At 45.1% G+C, this 21,815-nt stretch overlaps 1 protein-coding gene across 4 annotated transcripts in view; it reads left to right on the top strand.

Annotated features, from left to right (window-relative positions):
• The window catches only part of sugct (succinyl-CoA:glutarate-CoA transferase), a 378,390-nt gene that overhangs the window by 317,898 nt on the left and 38,677 nt on the right, over positions 1-21,815 (top strand). Inside the window, exon 13 of one of the 4 annotated variants that reach the window (XM_078398317.1) lies at positions 14,705-14,818. The exons of the other annotated variants lie outside the window; for them this stretch is intronic. Within the exon in view, the coding sequence (XP_078254443.1) occupies positions 14,705-14,812 (108 nt within the window). The 3' untranslated portion in view covers positions 14,813-14,818. Of the gene's footprint in view, positions 1-14,704; positions 14,819-21,815 lie in introns of those variants that run through there. 4 annotated transcript variants of the gene reach the window in all.

Genomic DNA, 21,815 nt, shown 5'->3' with positions numbered 1-21,815 from the left:
TCACTGCACAGACATCTTGTCGCTGGTCCCCTACCAGGACATCAACTCTGGCCTTGGCCAGCACCGAAGCCTGGCATGCCTTCACACACTTTTCTAAGTCAAGTGAGGTTTCTCGGAGAAGTCTTTCCCGCAGCATGTCATCCCTTATGCCGCATATTATTCTATCACGTATCAGTGAATCCTTCAACTCTCTGAAACCGCAATGAGCTGCCAAGAGCTTCAGTTCTATTAAAAACCAATCAAAAGTCTCCCCTCTCTCTTGGCTCCGCATAAAGAATCTATACCTGTCGACGGTCTCGTTCCTCACGGGTTGACAATGCTTTTCGAAAGCATCGAGTGCCTGCACTAGCGTAACCTCTTGTACGTTGCCCTCCGGCGTCCGTGTCTCGAGCGTCTGGTAGAGCTCTCTCCCTTGCGGTCCAACTAAACATAGCACAAAAAGTAAGGAAATTTGTGTTTGGTAGATTATTTCTTTGTTGTAACAATGCTTCTTGGCAATAAATCTTATACCGTTGGAAAGCCTGTTTATTTCCCTTTTAAATGGCGCCACATTTGTAAGGAACATACATTTGTGGGATGATCAGCAGAGCTGAGTATGTGGGTTGCGCCCATGAAAAATCTGCCAAATCTTCTCTGCCAATGCCAAACGGCTTATTCTGCCATTGACTCTTGTTCGGTGTTGTTTGGTGGATTGGATGATTGAAGTCTGAAGAAACAATACATATTGGCAATTTAACAATTTATTCATTTAATAAACAGGAGCCTCAGTAGCGTGTGGAAGAACCATACACAGCCACAACAGCCTGGCACCTCCTCCTCATGCTGGTCACCAGCCTGGTCACATACTGTGGTGGGATGGCATCCTATTCTTCAACCAGCATTTGTCGCAAGTCAGCCAACGTGGTTGTGTTGGTCACTCAGGCACGAACAGCACGCCCAAGCTGATCCCACAAGTGTTCAATGGGGTTGAGGTCAGGACTGCTGGCAGGCCATTCCATCCTCTCCACTCCCAAATTCTGGAGGTAGTCTCTGAGAAACCCTGCTCTGTGGGGGCGAGCATTGTCATCTTGGAGGATAGAGTTCTGTCCCAGACTGTGGAGATATGGGATTGCCACTGGTTGCAGAATCTCATCTCGATATCTCTGCATTGAGATTGCCTCCAATGATGACAAGCCTCGTTTTTCCAGTGAGGGAGATGCCACCCCACACCATCACACTGCGTCCACCAAAAGATGTTACTCTATCAGTGCAGCAATCAGCATAGCGTTCTCCGCGTCTTCTCCACACTTTGACCCTATGATCCAACTGCCGTAGGCAGAATCTGGACTCATCGCTGAACATAACGTTCCTCCACATGTTCAGGTTCCAGAGCACGTGTTGCCGACACCAGCGCAAACGGGCCTGATGGTGAAGGGCAGTCATGGCAGGCCTCCTGGCAGCCCTATGAGACCGGAGATCGGCTGCGTGCAGTCTGTTCCGAATTGTCTGGGCAGAGAGCCGTCGGCCATATCGTCCTGCAAACCTTGACTGCAAATCTGTAGAAGACAGCCTACGGTTCCTAAGTGCTGACAGGGTGAGGAAACGGTCTTCTTCGGGTGTCGTCTTCTTGGGACGCCCACTTCGCGGCCTGTGACATCCACCGTTATATGGAACTTGGCCTTCACTTTGGAGATTGTACTAGGGCTCACTCCAAATAATGCCGCAACTTGGTTTTGCGGAACACCAGCTTGAAGTTGCCCTATTGCACGGGCCCTATCCAGATCAGTCAAACGTGGCATGCCGATTCTTGGAGCAGACACCTACTGACCACTGTAGCAGGGTCCATGCTCACAGATGCTGCCAATCAGGTGCCAATCAGGCACCTGATTGTCAGCACCTGGGGGTACCAGAAGCTCAAAACAAGAGTCAATAGCAACAGCAGAATAAGCTGTTTGGCATTGGCAGAGAAGATTTGGCAAATTTTTCATGGGCACAACCCATATACCCAGCTCTGCTGCTCATCCCACAAATGCATGTTCCTTACAAATGTTGCACCATTTAAAAGGGAAATAAACAGGCTTTCCAACGGTATAAGATTTATTGCCAAGAAGCATTGTTACAACAAAGAAATAATCTACCAAACACAAATTTCCTTACTTTTTGTGCTATGTTTAGATACATTAGCAGTTTCCTCATTGTCTTGTCCTCCTTCCCTTCCATGCTCAAATCAACATAGAGCTCAAACTCTTCCCTCCATTGTCTCCACTCCATTGGCAGGTCCCTTGCCTCAAAATTCATTTGCCTAGGGGGCTTCAGCTGCTCCATTTTCCTGATAAATCTGCCCCTCTATCAATGGAAACAATGTAGGCCCCACAGTCGTCTCTCAGCAGTAATTACTCACAAACATCGTCTGCTGTCGTCCTTTCGATTGATCCTGAAGCAGGCCTCGATCTGACACCATGTTTTGTTAGTGTGTTTCCTTTCTGTAACCTGCTACAGTACAGCTACACAACTAATTAACAGAGGCTTTACACTCCAGTCTTGGGTTCAGCCATTTTAATTCAGGATCAGTCTGGCTACAGCCTCATGGGTAATATATCCCCGGTACTGCACCACCGGGTGCGCTATTCCCATAACAAACAGGTCCACGGATGATGCGGTCTCCCAGGTTCTACACACCGCTCTCTCTCATCTGGACAGCCAGGGGGGCTATGTGAGGATGCTGTTCATTGGCTTTAGTTCAGCATTCAACACAATAGTCCCCAGCAGACTGGTTGAGAAGCTGCTGGAACTGGGGCTTAGCACCCCTCTGTGTGCCTGGGTCCTGGACTTTCTCACCGCCAGGCCCCAAGTGGTCAGGATGGGGGAACACACATCTAGCTCCCTCACCCTGAACATAGGATCCCCCCAGGGTTGCGTCCTTAGCCCCCTACTGTACTCCCTGTACACGTTGTGTTTGGCTGCCTGCCACTGTATGTTTCTTTTTTTTTTTTTTTCCTAATCAGATGTGCAGCACTTTGGTCAACGTGGGTTGTTTTTAAATGTGCTATACAAATAAAATTGACTTGACTTGACTTGACACATGACTGTGGGGCCAGGTTCAGCTCAAACTCCATCATCAAGTTTGCTGATGACACTGTGGTGGTGGGCCGGATCTCCTTGTGGCCATATCCAGTCACGGAAAGGCTCCAGGAGTAAACCTCAAGAAAAATCCGGAGTCGGAGTCCCTAAGGCAGTTGGTCGTTGTCTACGACCTCGTTCTGGCAGCTCCTGCGATGGCGCTGGTGCCAAACTGTAACGGCCCTGCTGTTCCTTTGGATCGATTAGCGACGTGGAGAGGGAGGGACGTGCTGTACGGGCAACAGCCTGTCCTTCATACGACATCGCCCAGGCTTGCATCCGACCCACACATCACTGCAAACACTCTAGCCTAGGTGTGGAGCAAGCAGCCGACTGATGCATCACCCATGGTCAGCCATGACCGAGGGGGGCCTAAGAAGAAAGAAGAAGCCTCGAGCAGGGAATCTGGAATCGCCTCAGTATCTCAGAAATAAATATGAAAGGGCCTGACTCTCTGTGTTTGACATCCTTTGAAATGACATCTATGTACTAAAACTCTTGTTTGTTTGTTTGTTTGTTCCTGAACTACAGCCAAAACGGTACACGATAGCGCGACAATATTAGGCCCACCTTACTCACCGTCGTCCCTTTGGTGCTAATGGAAGAAGTTTCATTGAAATCGGTGTTATATTTTTAAAGTTATTCACGTTTTAATGTTTAACTCTATCTCCAAGGGAGGGAGGGAGGATAAGGGAGGTTGAGGGGGATGGAGTGGGAGGAGGGGAAGGGGGGAGGGGAAGGAGTGAGGGGAGGGGGAGGGGAAGGATAAGGGGGGTTGAGGGGGATGGAGGTGGGGGGGAGGGGAAGGAGGGGAAGGAGGGGAGGGGAGGTGAGGGGGGAGGGCGGAGGAGCTGCACCAATGCAGGAGAGGTTTGGGCCCAACGGGTCCACTTGGTCTAGTTTTAATATAGTTTTCTTCCATCCTACGAAACTGTTCCCTTCATCATATCTCCGCACTATGATTTTCCAATCTGTTCTGCATTTTTTTTTTTTTCACCTTTTACATTGCTTGTCGGATTGTCATAAAATGCTCAACTTGTCTCTCGAGTGCGTGAGAAAAGGAAACCTGCTCCCCTTAATTAGTTAACCTCGTGCAGAACTCCAGTCCCACATCAAAGCAGCTGGGTTTTAATTGTTCTCTGAAGTGACTCAGCAAGCCTCTCTGTTTGCATCAAAGTATTTCCAAAAACAAGGTCCACTGCCATCTTTCCAAGGAAACCAATTTTCAATTTTGTTGGAGCGTAAAAATGCAGATGCTGGAAACTTGAAGCAAAACCTGAATATGTTGGAAGCCACCAGCGGGTCAGTCTGCCACAGTGGGGGGGAGAAACAATGTTGCAGGTCAAGGAGACTTCATTTACAGCGGGATAAGTGAGAAAACAAGTTTGTTCAATTGCAAACAAGGGAGGGAGGGAGGGAGGGAGGGAGAGAAGGTCATAGGGAATGTCCGTGAAGATCAGAAGGAATATCTGTAGACCCAATAGACAATAGACAATAGGTGCAGGAGGAGGCCATTCGGCCCTTCGAGCCAGCACCGCCATTCAATGTGATCATGGCTGGTCATTCTCAATCAGTACCACGTTCCTGCCTTCTCCCCATACCCCCTGACTCCGCTATCCTTAAGAGCTCTATCTAGCTCTCTCTTGAATGCATTCAGAGAATTGGCCTCCACTGCCTTCTGAGGCAGAGAATTCCACAGATTCACAACTCTCTGACTGAAAAAGTTTCCAAGCAACCCAAGTTTCCAACGCAATAATTACTTTAAAACAATAGACTGAAGAGAAAAGTTAAACAAATTGAAACAGAACGGTACACCTACATTTGTGAAGAGGAGTGGGGGACTGAAATTATTTAGTTCCTCAGGGTTGCAAAGTACACTGATAGAAAATAATGTGCACTTTCTTGAGCTTGCGGACTGAACAGAGGTATTCTGCAAGAAGGGTATTCAGTCTGAAGAGGGGTCTCGACCCGAAACATCAACCATTCCTTCTCTCCTGAGATGCTGCCTGACCCGCTGAGTTACTCCAGCATTTTGTTGTGAAATAAATACCTTCGATTTGTACCAGCGTCTGCAGTTATTTTCTTACACAGAGGTATTCTGCAAAGTGGCCACCCAAATCTATGTTTCTTTTCTTCACCACTGAGGATGCCAGATCCAATATATACTAAATTTGGGGAGGGGGGGGGGGGGGGGGGGGGAGGAAAAGCACAAATGAATTGCAGCTTCACCAAAAAAAGGTTGTTTGAGTTCCTAGATAGTGGAAAGGAAAGAGATAAAAGGACAGGCATTGCATTGAGATTGCAACGGAAAATATTGCAAGGGATGAGTGGAGTTGAGAATGTGATGCATTGAGTCACAATGCTAATAGTCCCTTCCATACACACTACTGTAAAGGGAGAAAAGGGTAAGATGTAATGTGGTGGTAGAATCCCATCAAAGGCAATGGAAATTATTGGGGACGATCCTTGAATGTGGGGCTGGTGGGATGGAAGCTGAAAATAATGGGAACCCTGTCCATATATTTAGATTTATGTGGATGTTGACAGGACTAGAGGGTCTGAGATATAGGCAGAGCTGGGACTCCATACCTTGGAGCGCAGGAGGATGAGGGGTGATCTTATAGAGGTATATAAGATCATGAGAGGAATAGATCGGGTGGATGTACAGAGTCTCTTGTTCAGAGTAGGGGAATCGAGGACCTGAGGACATAGGTTTAAGGTGAAGGGGAAAAGATTTAATAGGAATCCGAGGGGTAACTTTTTCACAAAAAAGGTGGTGGATGTACGGAACAAGCTGCCAGAGGAGGTACTATCCCAACAAACAGTTAGACAGGTACATGGATAGTACAGGTTTGGACCAAGCGCAGGCAGGTGGGACTAGTGCATCATGGACAAGTTGGTCAGTGTGGGCAAGTTGGGCCGAAGGGCCTGTATCCATACTGTATCACTCGATGACTCTGTGGTGTTGCTGTGGTAAAAGGGAATGTGAGTGGGAGGATGGGGATAGGGCAGTTGCAGCTGAGAGCCTGCAAGGAGAAAGAGAAAGCTTTGTTCAAGGGAAAAAGAGGACGACCTTACATGCACTGGTGTGGAAAGTCTCACCATCAGATCAAATTTAACAGAGACAATGGGGAAATGGAATGGAGTCCTTACCGGAGGCAGTGGGAGGGGGTGTGGTTAAGCAAGCTATGGAATTCATGGGCTTATAACAAAAATATTGGTCACTAACTCTATCCCCTAAGGTGAGGATAGAACTGCCAAGAATGTGAAGGCAAGAGTCAGATATGGACCATGTGAATAAGTAAATTTCAATGTGACCCACATCTTAAGAACTTTAATTCAAAAACCTCCTGAAGTTCATCCTGTATTCAGCTACTCAGAATGCTAACATTCTTCATCAACTGCCAGAGAAGAGGACTTTCTCAGATCTCGTACCCACACAATCTGCTGTGTTGCTGTATTGCTAATAAATGTGTACAACATCTGGATAACTTAATATGACAGCCCAGACTGAGGGAAACGCAGCCTGAAGTCAGAGAAGGATCAGTGAGGAAACTTAGGAAGGAAGACAAACCTGTACAACCTATATAAGGCATTCCACAGATTACCTGATACCTTCCCTTGATACAGCGGCCCTTGTACCTCACTGGGTGCAAAGCATCTTGGGATGTCCTGGGGTCATGGAAGGCCTCTTTCAAAACAAAACTATTTCTTTATTCTTAGGCAGCGGTGTGGAATTTTGGTTTCCATATTGAATAGTAAAATTGTTTATCAAACGCTGTACTTATTTTCTGACATTGGTAATTGCTCAGACAAATGCTGATAAAGATAAGGCTGTCGACAGGGCAGTATTCTGCAAAGATACTAGAGGAGCAAGATGAACTACTCCGTGGAAATCGCCCATACTGAAGTGTAGTACGCAAAGGAGCATAACATCCGCCATTTTAGTAGGCAAAACCCGCCGTTCGCTATGCCTCTCGCAGTGTAATCAGTGTTTTGGGGGAACAGTATGTGTGATGATACCATAAAAATGCAGAATATATCTCATCTCGCAATTCACAGATTTTTGTTATTTTTCTTTTAAAATGTTTCTGCAAGTTTCTGCCTACTAAAATGGCACCATGACATACTACGGTTTTTAGGGTCGAGTGGTCTATCTTGCTCTGCTCTATTAACTTTAGTGTTCTGAGAGAAACCCAGAAGTATGTTCGGGATGCTCTGTCCTTGCCTTGTGATGCAACTACTCCATGAGCATTATACGTCTGGGTCAAGTCCCACCCCCTCCCCTGACATCAGTCTGAAGAAGAGTCTCCACCCGAAATGTCACCCACTCCTTCTCTTTAGAGATGCTGCCTGACCCGCTGAGTTACTCCAGCATCTGCAGTTATTTTCCCACCCAACTTGTCGCTCCACTGCGATTTTCTCCTCAAGGTATGTCCACTTTGAAGAAGTTCTCCTCCTCTCTTCGACGAGAGTTTAGCAACATGCTCTCTCGCTGCTCCCCCTCTGTGATTCCTCCTGCCCTCCTACTCTACGACCGCGTTTTGACCCTGACTCGCTACCACAGCCACGTGTGTTTTCTCGGGACTTGCCTGCTCCTCCATCTTCTACCTCGTGGTTTCCAGCTCCGGTTCCAGACCTTCCAGTTCAGACCCAACCCGGACTACAGGATCCAACAGTCGATCTGCCGCTAGGAAGAAGGGTCTCGACCCGAAACGCCACCCATTCCTTCTCTCCTCGGCCGCGGGACTTTACATCGCTGGTGCAGCTCGGCCGCGGGGCCTTCCATCGCCCGGCGCGGCTCGGCCGCGGGACTTAGCTGCGCACGGTACGGCCGCGGGGCCTTCCATCGCCCGGCTCGGCCGCGGGATGTTTCAGCGCCCGGTGCAACTCGGCCGCGGGGACTTCCATCCCCTTGCGGGGACTGTGCGGGTCGGTCGGGGACGAGCTGTCTGTCCGTGGGCGTGGGGTAGAGAGCGGAAGTTTTGTTGCCTCCATCACAGTTTGGAGTCACTGTGATGGATGTTTGTGTCTTGTGTTGGGGTTATGTGTCTTGTGTTCTTTTTTTTTTGTGTGACTGCTGTAAAATGTAATTTCGTTCGGTACCTCGGTACCGAATGACAAATAAAGCTCTGTATTCTCTCCTGAGATGCTGCCTGACCCGCTGAGTTAATCCAGCGTTTTGTGAATACCTTCGATTTGTACCAGCATCTGCAGTTATTTTCCTACTCATAAAGGTGTAAAAGATCGTGAGGGGAATAGATAGGATAGATGCACCCACCGTCTGTTACCCAGAATAGGGGAATCAAGAACTAGAAGACATAGGTTTAGGGTGTAAGGAGAATGATGATTTAATGGGAATCTGAGGGGCAACATTTACACACAAAGTGTGGTGCGTATATGGAATGAGCCGCCAGAGGAGGTCGTTGAGGCAGAAACTATAACAACATTTAAATGCATTCACAGTGGAGTGGCGTAAAACCCAAAGTGCTGGAGTAATTCAGCGGATGATGCAGCCTCTGTGGAAGGAATGGATGGGCAACATTTCAAGTCAAGATCCTTCAGACCCGAAACATGGCCTATTCATTCCTTCCACATAGGCTGCCTATCCGATGAATTACTCCAGCAATTTTTTATCCATCTCTCCTTTGAATCATTTTTCACTTCCTTACCACCACCCAATATCCACCCAATATCAAGCATTGGCTGACAGCAGAGGCCAACGATTAAATAACATCCCAGCTGCAATTGAGAGAGGTGGGTCGACAATACCCACCTTGGCTGATAAACCAATTCTCTTCCGTGTTGAAGCACTGAGCGTGGCATGGTCCCTTGTAGAAATAAAATTCTAATTCCAGAACATTGTGTTGTGGGGCACTCCAGTCATGCTGAATGGATCTGGCAGGTTAGAACTGGTCCTCCTTAAGGTACAGTGTGCTATCAGCAGCAGCAGAAATGTTCATCACCACAATCTGTAACCTCATGGCCTGGTCCAACACATTCCTCTACCATGGCTTGAAGGGCCACGGATCTACCCGGAATGGCGGGACTGTCGTATGTTGAAAGACTGGAGCGACTGGGCTTGTATACACTGGAATTTAGAAGGATCAGAGGGGATCTTATTGAAACATATAAGATTATTAAGAGATTGGACACGTTAGAGGCAGGAAACATGTTCCCAATGTTGGGGAGTCCAGAATTAGGGGCCACAGCTTAAGAATAAGGGGTAGGCCGTTTAGAACGGAGATGAGGAAAAACCTTTTCACTCAGAGAGTTGTAAATCTGTGGAATTCTCTGCCTCAGAAGGCAGTGGATGCCAATTCTCTGGATGCTTTCAAGAGAGAGCTAGATAGAGCTCTTAATGATAGTGGAGTCAGGGGGTATGTGGAGAAGGCAGGAATGGGGTACTGATTGTGGATGATCAGCCATGATCACATTGAATGGCGGTTCTGGCTCGAAGGGCTCCTGCACCTATTGTCTATTGTCTACCCTGACACATCACTTATTCCTGCTACACTAATACTTTTACCTGCAACCCCAAGTTAAACTTTGCCTAGCTGCAATGTAAATCAATTTAACCTCATAAACATACTCAGGAGTCCGAATATAAATCAAAGTGAGTATTAAAGCATAATTTAAATAAAAATATCAACTTTTAGATTTTTCTTTAGTAAAAGGTATGGCATGCAGATTAATATTTGAAAGAAATCAGCATGCTTTTTCTAGTGGAGACTCCTCACCAGAACAAGCAAAGTTTGAAATACTGTTCGTTTCCCACCCTATTGGTTTCCCTTTTTCATTTTTATTATTAAATATTACCTCCACATAGAAACGTGGAAACATAGAAGATAGGTGCAGGTGGAGGCCATTCGGCCCTTCGAGCCAGCACCGCCATTCATTGTGATCATGGCTGATCATCCACAATCAATAACCCGTGCCTGCCTTCTCCCCATATCCCTTGATTCCACTAGCCCCTGCAGTTCTATCAAACTCTCTCTTAAATCCATCCAGTGATTTGGCCTGCACTGCCCTCTGTGGCAGAGAATTCCACAAATTCACAACTCTCTGGGTGAAAAGGTTCCTTCTCGCCTCAGTCTTAAATGGCCTCCCCTTTATTCTAAGACTGTGGCCCCTGGTTCTGGACTCCTCCCCCAACACTGGGAACATTTTTCCTGCACCTACGTTTGAGGTTTCGACCTTTCTTTGACTTTATCTGTTGATGTCCTATGATGATGCTCGCGTAGACTGAGCGATCATGCCGTTCCACAACACCAAAGGGTATTATTTCACTCAGTAATGGTCCCCACTCTTTCCCTTCCTGCAAGGAGTTGTTCCAGCTACACGTGAAGCCAGAAATAACACACGGGATGGAAGGGGGTGAAACTTCGCGCCTTTCTCCCTGACAGTAGGATCCGTTCCCTGAACAATTACTTCTGAACGTGTTAGTGACCCGTCAGCTTGACAATCAAGCATACGTTTAAGAAGTGAGAAAATCTCTTGACTGGCCTCATTGCGCTGCATAATGACTTTTCTGGATTTTCCATCCGCACAGCTGCAAGACGAAACGGATAAAACATCTGTTCTGGTTGCAGATGCTACTGGCTGCTCTGTTCCTTACCACCTCGTAGAAATGAACAAAATAGAAACAATAAAAATATTTTTATTCTGCTTTGTTCTCGCATTTTGTGAAAATAATTTATGCTGCCAAAATCTTTTCGCAATGACGACTGCTAAAATTCTCTTCCATAAGAGAAATTGGATGTATTAGTTTTAGAAAAGACTAGACCAAGTGGACCCGTCGGGCCCAAACCTCTCCTGCATTGGTGCAGCACCCTCTCCTCCCTCCCTCCCCCCTCCTCCCTCCCCTCCGTCCTCCCTCCCTCACCCTCCCTCCTCCCTCACCCTCCCCCTCCCCCCTTCCCCTCCACCTCCACTCCATCCCCCTCAACCCCCCTCCTCCCTCCCCTCCCTCCTCCCTCCCTCCCTCCATCCCACTCCCTCCTCCCTTCCCCTCCCCCTCCTCCCTCCCTCATCCCTCCCCTACCTCCTCCCTCCCTCCCCCTCCCTCCTCCCTCCCTCCCTCCTCCCTCACCCTCCCCCCTCTCCCTCCCCCTCCACTCCATCCCCCTCAACCCCCCTTATCCTCCTCCCCCTCCCTCCACTCCCTCCCTCCCTCGGAGATAGATTTAAATTTAAAATGTGAATAAGCCTTAGTGTCGATAAAAAATAAATATGTTTCCATCACAGTGTCATGGGAGCTCCTTTTTAATCGAAGCAGTGGCCATAATGAACAAAGGCGCACCAGACAGCAAAATCAAAGTTTTTCCAGGTCTTTCTTTCTTTTCGTATGTCAACTATAACAGTCAAAAGTGGCAATTTGTGCTTCTGAGTACCGTAGTTGACACTTTGCTGCAAATTTTGCCAGTTCCGTCGAACTACCCAGGGTGGATGACGAGGATGTAAAGCAGCTCCCACCCCTTTTTTCCAGGTTATTTTGAATGAATGAATGAATGTTTATTGGTCAAGTATGCATATACAAGGAATGTGCCTTGGTGCTCCATTCACAAATGACAACACAAACATACAGTTTGGTGTTGGTTTATGATTGTGTGTGTTAAGCTTATTTTTATTGCTCTTATTGTTGGACTGTGGGTAATCTTTCATTTCACTGCACATTTATGTGTATGTGACAAATAAAATTGACTATTGAACATTTAAGAAAAAAGCATAAACACATCAAAACAATAAAGATACACCATTACGGTCTAAACATGTGGGTGAAAATAAACCAGAGCAAAAAAGAGACTACAGACTTTGGTTATTGAGTAGAATTATCACTCGTGGGGAAAAAAGCTGTTTTTATGTCTGGCTGTGGCTGCTTTGACAGTCCGGAGTCGCCATCCAGAGGGAAGTGCTCCAAAGAGTTTGTGGCCAGGGTGAGAGGGGTCAGAGATGATCTTGCTGATTTCATGGGAGATGAACTGACTATGTGTTTCCTGCTGTCAGTGTAATGTGCAATTCCTAATTATTGGTGGCTTATTGTGTGCGTATTCGTGCTGTTAGATTTTACTACCAGGCCAGGATGAGTATGTGTCTGGAAATTCATTCCTGGTCAGTAGCAGTAAACAAGTTATATGGCAGCATCTGCATATTGCACTCTCCCTTTGAAATGCCATTCCGCTGATGTCAGTGGAATAAATGTTGGAGCCGTATTATGGACCCTCGGTTGGACTTCACTTGGAGTATTGTGCGTACTTCTGGTCTCTGCATTACAATAAAGGATATATATTGGAATGGCTTATTGCATAAATGATCTACAAAAATGGCATTAACTTACAAGGAAAACCATCACAAGAGACCAAACACGTGATTGTCTTTTCTTGAGAAGTAACCTTGTGGAGGTTTACAAGAATGTGAAAAGTTTCATCAAGATAGTCCTGGAGAAAATATTTTCAACTTATGAGGAGCTCAAAACTAAAGGCCATAAATTTAACATACTGTTTACTTAGAATAGCAAGGAATACAGAACAAATAAATGTCTTTATTCTAAAATAGTGAGAATAGGTAGCTTTATAAAACATGAAGTATTTGAGGTAAATACCTTTCCATGAGGCATAAAGAACAGCATGGATCCATTGGGCTAAAGAGGCTTTTCTTTGCCACACATTCTACGTTTGAACTGGATGCAACTCCGGAGAATGATTTTCAGGGAATATTTATAATGTGGTGTCCAGAAAACTCCTCTTATTCCTTCAGCTTGGGGATTCCTTCCTTTGGTCAATCATCTTACGGCAAAAGCTGGCCATGCCACACAGTCAAGAGTCAAGCATCAAGTTAAGAGTGTTTTATTGTCATAAGACCAAGTGGACCCGTTGGGCCCAAACCTCTCCTGCATTGGTGCAGCACCCTCTCCCCCTCCTCTCTCCCTCCCCCCCCCCCCCTCCCTCCCTCCCTCCCTCCCTCCCTCCCCCCTCTCTCCCTAAGAGATAGATTTAAACTTTAAAATGTGACTAACTTTAAAAATATAACACCGATTTCAATGAAACGTCTTCCATTAGCACCAAAGGGACGACGGTGAGTAAAGTGGACCTAAAATTGTTGCGCTATCGTGTACCGTTTTGGCTGTAGTTCAGGAACAAACAAACAAGAGTTTTAGTAGATAGATAGATCATGGTGTATAGCCAAAATAATGAGATGAAGCAAAAATAAATAAATCTGTTTTTACAAAGAAAAAATTCAGATATGTCCCTGTGTTTTCTTGCCATTTTCGTGACAATTTTCAAGCAGGATTTCATCAAACCCTTAGGCTTATTTATACCAGAGAGATTACATTAATTTTGCAATTAAATAATTATATAAGTCACATTCTGATTATGCTTGTGATTTTTATCATTTATCACCCAATAAGATGGTTTTCTGATGCCCCAAGTTTTTTCAGCAGAACATTGTGAAATGTATGGTTCAAACAACGCGATTATAATGACCCTGGCGTGAACTACGGACGGCGTGGTGGGTTAGATGCGACATTTTGTAAGGGAGCTTAGAAATCAGTATGTGTCCCCTATGTCTCTTTGGCTTATAAATAATTTTTTCTGTTGTTTTTTTTCTCCAAATTTTGAAAGTATTAGATTTTGGTCACATTTTGATCGATTTTGATCACAAAGTTGCTCAAAAGGATCATAAGCAGGCCCATTTTTAATGCTGTAGTATTTCATTATGATATAATAACTTTTAAATTTGGCCACCCATGTCACAGGTTGGTACTCTTATATATGGAAACATATATATATATATATATATAGATCATATATTATATATATATATATAGTGTGTGTATATATATATATATATATATATACTGAATATACATATATATACACACTGAATATATATATAGTATGATATATATATATGTATATATACATACACACACACATATATATATATATATATATATATAAAATATATGTATGTGTGTGTGTGTATAGTGTATATATACCATATATATATTATATGTCAAAGCAAACAATAGTAGTGCCTTTTACTGTAAATAACAATAATACTGATTTTAACAATAATATTCTACAATAACTATTGATGTTATATTAACAATGTTATATATAGATTCAATTAATATTTTTACAATAATATATGAATTATACTTCCATCTCACTAAGCAATTACTGCTTTTGATAACCTATATTGAAACTGTTGGCAATGGTATTGAAATAGAGTAGTTCTGAGGCTAATGTCATGGCAAATAAACTGTTAACAGTCGAACCATCACTGTTTGGCAGAGGCGGGAGGAAACCATATTGATAGCAGGAACCTATCCTTCTACAGGGCAAATCGGAAGCTTTAGTTTGTGTACATTCTGCATTGCCTGCATTAGAGACTATCACAGCAGTGTGAACACATGAATGAATCAGTCCCTTCTCTGTCTGATTTCTGAACAAGAAGTGAGATTTTCGGGGATAACAAATTGTTGATTGAGAACTTATGCCCTAGACGACATGCTGGTGTCAGAGTGAGGAATAAACACTGCAAAGTTAAAATTATTGTAAAGTGCAGAGCTTAATAAAACATACTACAACATTCATTGCAGGGCAACAAATCTAAAGCTGCACATGCGGAAGTCATCAGTGTTAAAATGGAAAACACATGGAGGGAAACGTTAGATGGACAGAGGTCTACAGAGATTTGTGTAAATTGATGAAATGATGCGTAATAAAATGGGAAGCCACGCACTTAACCAACAGTAAGTGAAAAGGGAAAACGTTTAAAACACTTAGAAAACCCCAAAGTACTCTTTCTTCCAGAGGTAAAGGAAATATTTGTTGGGAATTATTCAAGCAGTACAATATTCTTGCAAATGTACAGGAAAAAAACTGCAGATGCTGGTTTAAATCGCAGGTAGACACAAAAATGCTGGAGTAACTCAGCGGGTCAGGCAGCATCTCAGGAGAGAAGGAATGGGTGACGTTTCGGGTCGAGACCCTTCTTCAGTCTGAACAAGGGTCTCGACCCGAAACGTCACCCATTCCTTCTCTCCCGAGATGCTGCCTGACCGGCTGAGTTACTCCAGCATTTTGTATCTACACCCAATATTGTTCCAAAAGTAATATCAGGACAGTTCTATCAGCTTTGTTCGTGAAAACCAATACAGTTGAGTTTGTCAACAATATTTTACAAACTCCGTGTTAAATGTTCTCTTATATGTCAAGCTGTATAGAAACAACAGAAGTATAGAAACATAGAAACTAGGTGCAATAGGAGGCCATTCGACCCTTTGAGCCAGCACCGCCGTTCATTGCGATCATGGCTGATCATCCACAATCAGTAACCTGTGCCCATCTTCTCCCCATATCCCTTGATTCCACTAGCCCCCAGAGCTCTATCTAACTCTCTCTTAAATCCATCCAGTGATTTGGCCTCCACTGCCCTCTGTGGCAGAGAATTCCACAAATTCAGAACTCTCTGGGCGAAGTATCTTATCCACTTTGACAAAGACCCAGCCAAGGTCCTACCTATCCTGCAACATACTGCACATTTTGCCAGCTCCAAATTTCCAATTGTGCTTCACTAGCAGGTTTCTTTGGTTATATTTATTCATGATTGCAAAAATAGAGCTCTGTGATGAATAATTTGCTCCTTTTCAAGCTGAAATAAAAAACCTTAAACGTGTCCAACATTTTCCATGTCCTTGGAACGTCGGAAAGCCACTTTACCCAGAAAGACGGATTGCCCGACACTGTATTTTCCATGCTAACGGAAAATTGATACAACCTGTGTAAATAGTGTTTCCAGCTATTTTGGGTCAAATTTGTGAATTTTGACTCGGCACATCCTGCCACGTGTCACTCTTGCAATCCCGACATAATTTCTTTCATCAGGAATGTACAGGACGACTTCATTCCCCAACTTCTGGTCCTTTAGGCTGAAGGAACCTGAGAAGCCTGTCGACCTGGAACATTACTGTTTCTCCTCGCCTGTCTGCTCAGTGTTTCCGGAATTTTCCGGGTTTTTTTTCCTTTTGGGACACCGCAGGAGAACTTGTGCTACATTGTCCAGAGCTACCTGTCATAACCCACCTCTGGTATAGTGAGGTATTACCCTTCACCCTGTTGAACGGGGTGGCCCGATAGCAATTATGACCCTCAATGAGGGGGTCTCAACCCAAAACCTTTTGCCTCCACAGATGCTGCTTGACCAGCTGGATCTCTTACAGCCTTTTGTTGTTTTTTTTACCAAATTCCACCATCTGCAGACTCATTTGTCTTCAATCTACATCCTCAGCTCACCCTTCACAAGCCAGACTGCAGACAAGAGAGTCAAGAGAGTTTTATTGTCATACTAAACCAAGTGGACCCGTTGGGCCCAAACCTCTCCTGCATTGGTGCAGCACCCTCTCAATAGACAATAGACAATAGGTGCAGGAGGAGGCCATTCGGCCCTTCGAGCCAGCACCGCCATTCACCGTGATCATGGCTGATTATCCACAATCAGTACTCCGTTCCTGCCTTCTCCCCATATCCCCTGACTCCGCTATCATTAAGAGCTCTATCTAACTTCCCAACCTGGGGTAAATTTACCCCCCGTGGGGTAAACTTCGCCTTCCCAGGGGGTAAATGTGTTGATTCTGGATTTGTTCATATTGACTGACTGTGTTTGGTTCTGGTATACCCGGTGTAGCAGCCAGCTTCTCGTCTATATCAATTAGCTTCCAAGCTGCCACTTGCATAGACCGGGTCAACGATAAGCATAATGACTCGAACAAATAATAACAGAGATCCTCATTGACGTTTAATAGCTAGTCTTCTTTATTTGAAGGTGCAATAAACATATTGGCATATCTCTTGTCATCGACTGGTTATTAATTGCTAGGTAAAATTCCATATCTTACCACAGTCTATGCGATCGATACGAATTGCCAGATATAACTTCGGCGGAGTCTGTATTAATCTTCTTGTTAATAAAACTTACTGGCGATTACATCATGGCTGATAAATCTTTTGGTGGAGCTTCTAGCTGACCCTCTGTCAGCACCTCCCAGCTCACACACTCCACCAGCACGTACCCAAGTGCCTCGCATTCTGGCTCCGCCCAGCCCCTACGTAAGCATTGCATTAACTCTATAGTGTCCAAACTACAGCAGAATACAAGGTAATGATATCAATAAGCAAAAATAACTGATAACTGCAAAATGGCTCCTACACCCGGTATCTGTTCATTATTAGTTGTTCATAAATAAGTGAAATAACATTGCTATGTGCTATTATTATTGTTATTTGAACTTAAAATAATAATGTTAAAAACAGTATTTTAAAATGTCCCCTTTGTCGGGTGCTTTATTGTGGTAGAAGTGCAAACTCAAATTACTGAACAAAACAGGGTAGGGGTAAATTTACTTTCGAAAAGTCGCAAAGGGGTAAACGGGACGAAAAAGGTTGGGAACCCCTGGCCGAGGGTGTGTAGGATAACGATAGTGTGCGGAGATCGCTGGTCGGCATAGACTCGCTGGGTCGAAGGGCGTGTTTCCGCGCTGCATCTCTAAACTAAACTAAACTAGGCGTGTGAGCCAAGGCCTGTTGTTGGGATGGGCCGCTGCTCGCAGTAAACTGTTGTGCAGGTGCATAAACATTGTATTTTCACTAAACACATGTTACTTCAGGAGTCGCAAACTGAAAGACGTGAGTTTTCAGCAGCGGCTCCCAGCGGGAACTGACGCTTTAATCATTGAATGAATTTTAAAAAATAATTTGGAGTGGTAGTTTGGCGTCAAGAGATGTACCGTGTGCCTCTGGAGCTGACATGATATCGCGACATTGGCCCTCTCCCTTTAGGGTACAGTTCATAACTATATTTTTCTGACGGCACGGTGGCGCAGCGGTTGAGTTTCTGCCTTACAGCGAATGCAGCGCCGGAGACTCAGGTCCGATCCTGACTACGGGCGCCGTCTGTACGGAGTTTGTACGTTCTCCCCGTGACCTGCGTGGGTTTTCTCCGAGACCTTCGGTTTCCTCCCACACTCCAAAGACGTACAGGTATGTAGGTTAATTGGCTGGGCAAATGTAAAAATTATTCCTAGTGGGTGTAGGATAGTGTTAATGTGCGGGGATCACTGGGCGGCGCGGACCCGGTGGGCCGAAGGGCCTGTTTCTGCGCTGTATCTCTAAATCTAAAAAAATCTAAAGTCTTTAGTTGGACTGTGGTGAGAATTCAAACATAGTTAATGGGAATTAATGTAGCAGTCTTCTTGGTGCTGAGTTGATTTTGGTCTTAAGTCTTTGGCACTAAATTTGGAGATGTAAGTAGAATGCAACTTTCAACATCTTTGGATTTGTCGAGAACACTCAGAAATCCGTCTTGTGTTTCATGGATGCTGAAAGTCTTCTCAAGGTCAGTGAGCTCCTTGTTACATTGTACGCAGCCTCTGACGTGTTCATGCACGATAATAATGAGGTGGCTGATCTAGGTCAATTTCTGGTCAGTGGTAATTGCCAATGTATTACCAGTGGGGGAATGATCATGCTGTTAAATATGAAGGGGAGATGGAGTCATTTCCTGTTGACGAAGTTGGCCATTATTACGTACTGGTGCAATTTAATGGCACCTTGCCACTTTGTTTCCAAGTTCAAATGTTAACTAACGTTCCTCGTGCATTCAGGCAAAGACTTTCTCCCCATCTGTGCCCCTAGGACCTGGGGTAAAACCTCTTTCTGAACCTTACGATGATAAGGTGAATCCCTTGATTCCGCTAGCCCTAAGAGCTCCATCTAACTCTCTTTTTAATGCATCCAGTGAATCGGCCTCCACTGCCTTCTGAGGCAGAGAATTCCACAAATTCACAACTCTCTGTGTGAAAACGTTTTTTCTCATCTCAGTTCTAAACGGCGTACCCCTTATTCTTAAATTTGACCCCTAGTTCTGGACTCCCCCTACATCGGGAACATGTTTCCTGCATCTAGCGTGTCCAATCCCTTAATAATTGTAAATGTTTCTATAAGACCCGGTCTCATCCTTTTAAATTCCAGTGAATACAAGACCAGTCGTTCCATTCTTTCATCATATGATGTTGGGGGAGTCCAGAACGAGGGGGTCACAGTTTAAGAATAAGGGGTAGGCCATTTAGGACTGAGATGAGGAAAAACTTTTTCACCCAGAGAGTTGTGAATCTGTGGAATTTGTGGAATTCTCTGCCACAGAATGCAGTGGAGGCCAATTCACTGGATGTTTTCAAGTGAGAGTTAGATATAGTTCTTTGGGCTAACGGAATCAAGGGATACGGGGAGAAAGCAGGAACGGGGTACTGATTTTGGATGATCAGTCATGATTATATACTGAATGCCGGTGCTGGCTCGAAGGGCCGAATGGCCTGCTCCTGCACCTATTTTCTATGTTTCTAAGACACTTTCCACAAGAGATGGATGCAGCAGAAAGTATTGATGCACAGTAATGTTTTTACACAGAAAATACACTATGATGTAATGTACAGGGAAAGTTGTGTAACATGGACATTGCAGAGGTAGACCGTGATGAAGCATTTATGGAGATACTGGAGAACTACAAGCCCCCTGTTCTCAGAGTACAAAAAGATAAAAGCTTGCCACTTCATCAGCATTTTCATATCTTTGGACATCTGGAATTCCACCACCTTTCTTTTCTTTCGAATTTCCTTTGCAATTTCATTCATTGATCCTTTGTGTGTTATCCTTGGCATTTTAGACCAAATGACTTCAATTTTTTTTAAACAGCCTCCACGATTCTTTTCGTTTATTACTTCCTTACACAGTCATTTTCAGTCCAATGATCTGCTGCTGAATTAAAACATAATTCAGACTTAGGGGTCTGTCCCACTTGGGCGTTTTTTAGGCGACTGCCGGCGACCGCAAAAGTCGTAGCAGGTCGCCGAAAAAACGGCGACTGGACCCCCCCCAACGACATTGTCTACGACAAGCTACAACAACCTACCACCTAGTCGACGTCAAGCTACGGCAAGCTACCGACAACCCGCGACCCAGCCGTCGCGACTTAGGACGTCCACCTACGACCGCGCCTATGACAACCTACGACCACGCAGGCGACAACCGAAGTCAACCTACGACCACCCGCGACAAGATACGACCATGTCGGCAACAACTGAAGACAATTCACATCTTTTTGGCCTCCGGTTTTGACTGGTTTCAACCTGTTGCCGGTTGACGTAGGTAGTCGCCAAAGGAATTCACCGAAGTCAGCACCGGCGACAACCTACATCACCTGGCGACAACCTACGACAGCGCCCCCGTCAGGAGACGTCAAGCTACGACCATTGGCGTTAAACCAACAGTCGGCGAAAATTTTTAAACATTTCAAAATGGCGACCAGAAAAACGCTACGACTCTTTGGAGACGACTCACGGCCGTACAGGCGACACCCCGGCGACCGTGTGGCGACGGCCTAGTCGCCTGTAGTCGCCTAAAAAGTCGCCTAAGTGGGACAGGGGTTTTACTTCTCTCATCTGCACACCTCTTCTCCATCAGCGAGCTGCTGGGATGTTTCAGCTCACCATGCTGTTGTCAGTTTGCACAGCACAGCACTTGTCTGTTTTAAGATTGGAGCCAAGACCTGAATTTTCAGTGCTGTTCCAAGTTAAAATAACTTTCTTTACTTTCAGATTGATCTTTCCTACTGAAAAGCTCCCTGCTAGGTACACCAACATGCACTAAATAACTTTGGCAGCTTGATTTCATTTGAATAAAACAGCTTGTTATTCTACTCACGCTCGACCTTCAGGTGCTGTTAATGTGTTCAGCCAAGATGCCATTTTACTCTGCATCTTTTGAGATTAGTTTATAATGGATGGAGTCCATCTCCATGCTGAATGTTAGGAATGCAAAATATTTTCTACAGCAATTTTCCTACCGATTTTTATCGGAAGTTCATTTCTCTTTGTTGTGCATTGAAACTCTCTTCACACATAAAACTCTTCTCGATTTGTGTCCAAACAATGGATGCACTCCACTGACTCTCAGTCTGAAGAAGGGTCTCGGCCCGAAACGTCATCTATTCCTTTTCTCCAGAGATGCTGCCTGACTTGCAGAGTTACTCCAATTTTTTTGTGTCTATCTGCAATTAATACCTCTTGATTGACATGATCTAAGTGCAAAGATTCATAATTATTCGATTTCAGAGCTACAGGACAGGAAAGAGCAAGATAAGGTTTTGTTTTTAGATTTTTAGATTTAGAGATACAGCGCAGAAACAGGCCCTTCGGCCCACCGGGTCCGCGCCGCCCAGCGATCCCCACAAACTAACATTATCCTACACCAACTAGGGACAATTTTTACATTTGCCCAGCCAATTAACTTACATACCTGGTACGTCTTTCGAATGTGGGAGGAAACCGAAGATCTCAGAGAAAACCCACGCAGGTCACGGGGAGAACGTACAAACTCCGTACAGACGGCGCCCGTAGTCAGGATCGAACCTGAGTCTCCGGCGCTGCATTCGCTGTAAGGCAGCAACTCTACCACTGCACCACCGTGCCGTACTTTTCTAGTGGAAAAGCGGGGAGACTAAGAGGCCTGTCCCACTTAGGCGTTTTATTAGGCGACTGCCGGCGACTGCAATAGTCGTAGCAGTTCCCCAAAAAAACGGCGACTGGACCCCCCCCACGACAATGTCTACCACAAGGTACAACAACCTAGCACCTAGTCGACGTCAAGCTACGGCAA

This window comes from Rhinoraja longicauda, chromosome 4 (genome assembly GCF_053455715.1).
Source record: "Rhinoraja longicauda isolate Sanriku21f chromosome 4, sRhiLon1.1, whole genome shotgun sequence".
Taxonomy (NCBI): domain Eukaryota; kingdom Metazoa; phylum Chordata; class Chondrichthyes; order Rajiformes; family Arhynchobatidae; genus Rhinoraja; species Rhinoraja longicauda.
The sequence above is the reverse complement of the archived record's forward strand: the minus strand, read 5'-3'. Positions and strand labels throughout refer to the sequence as shown.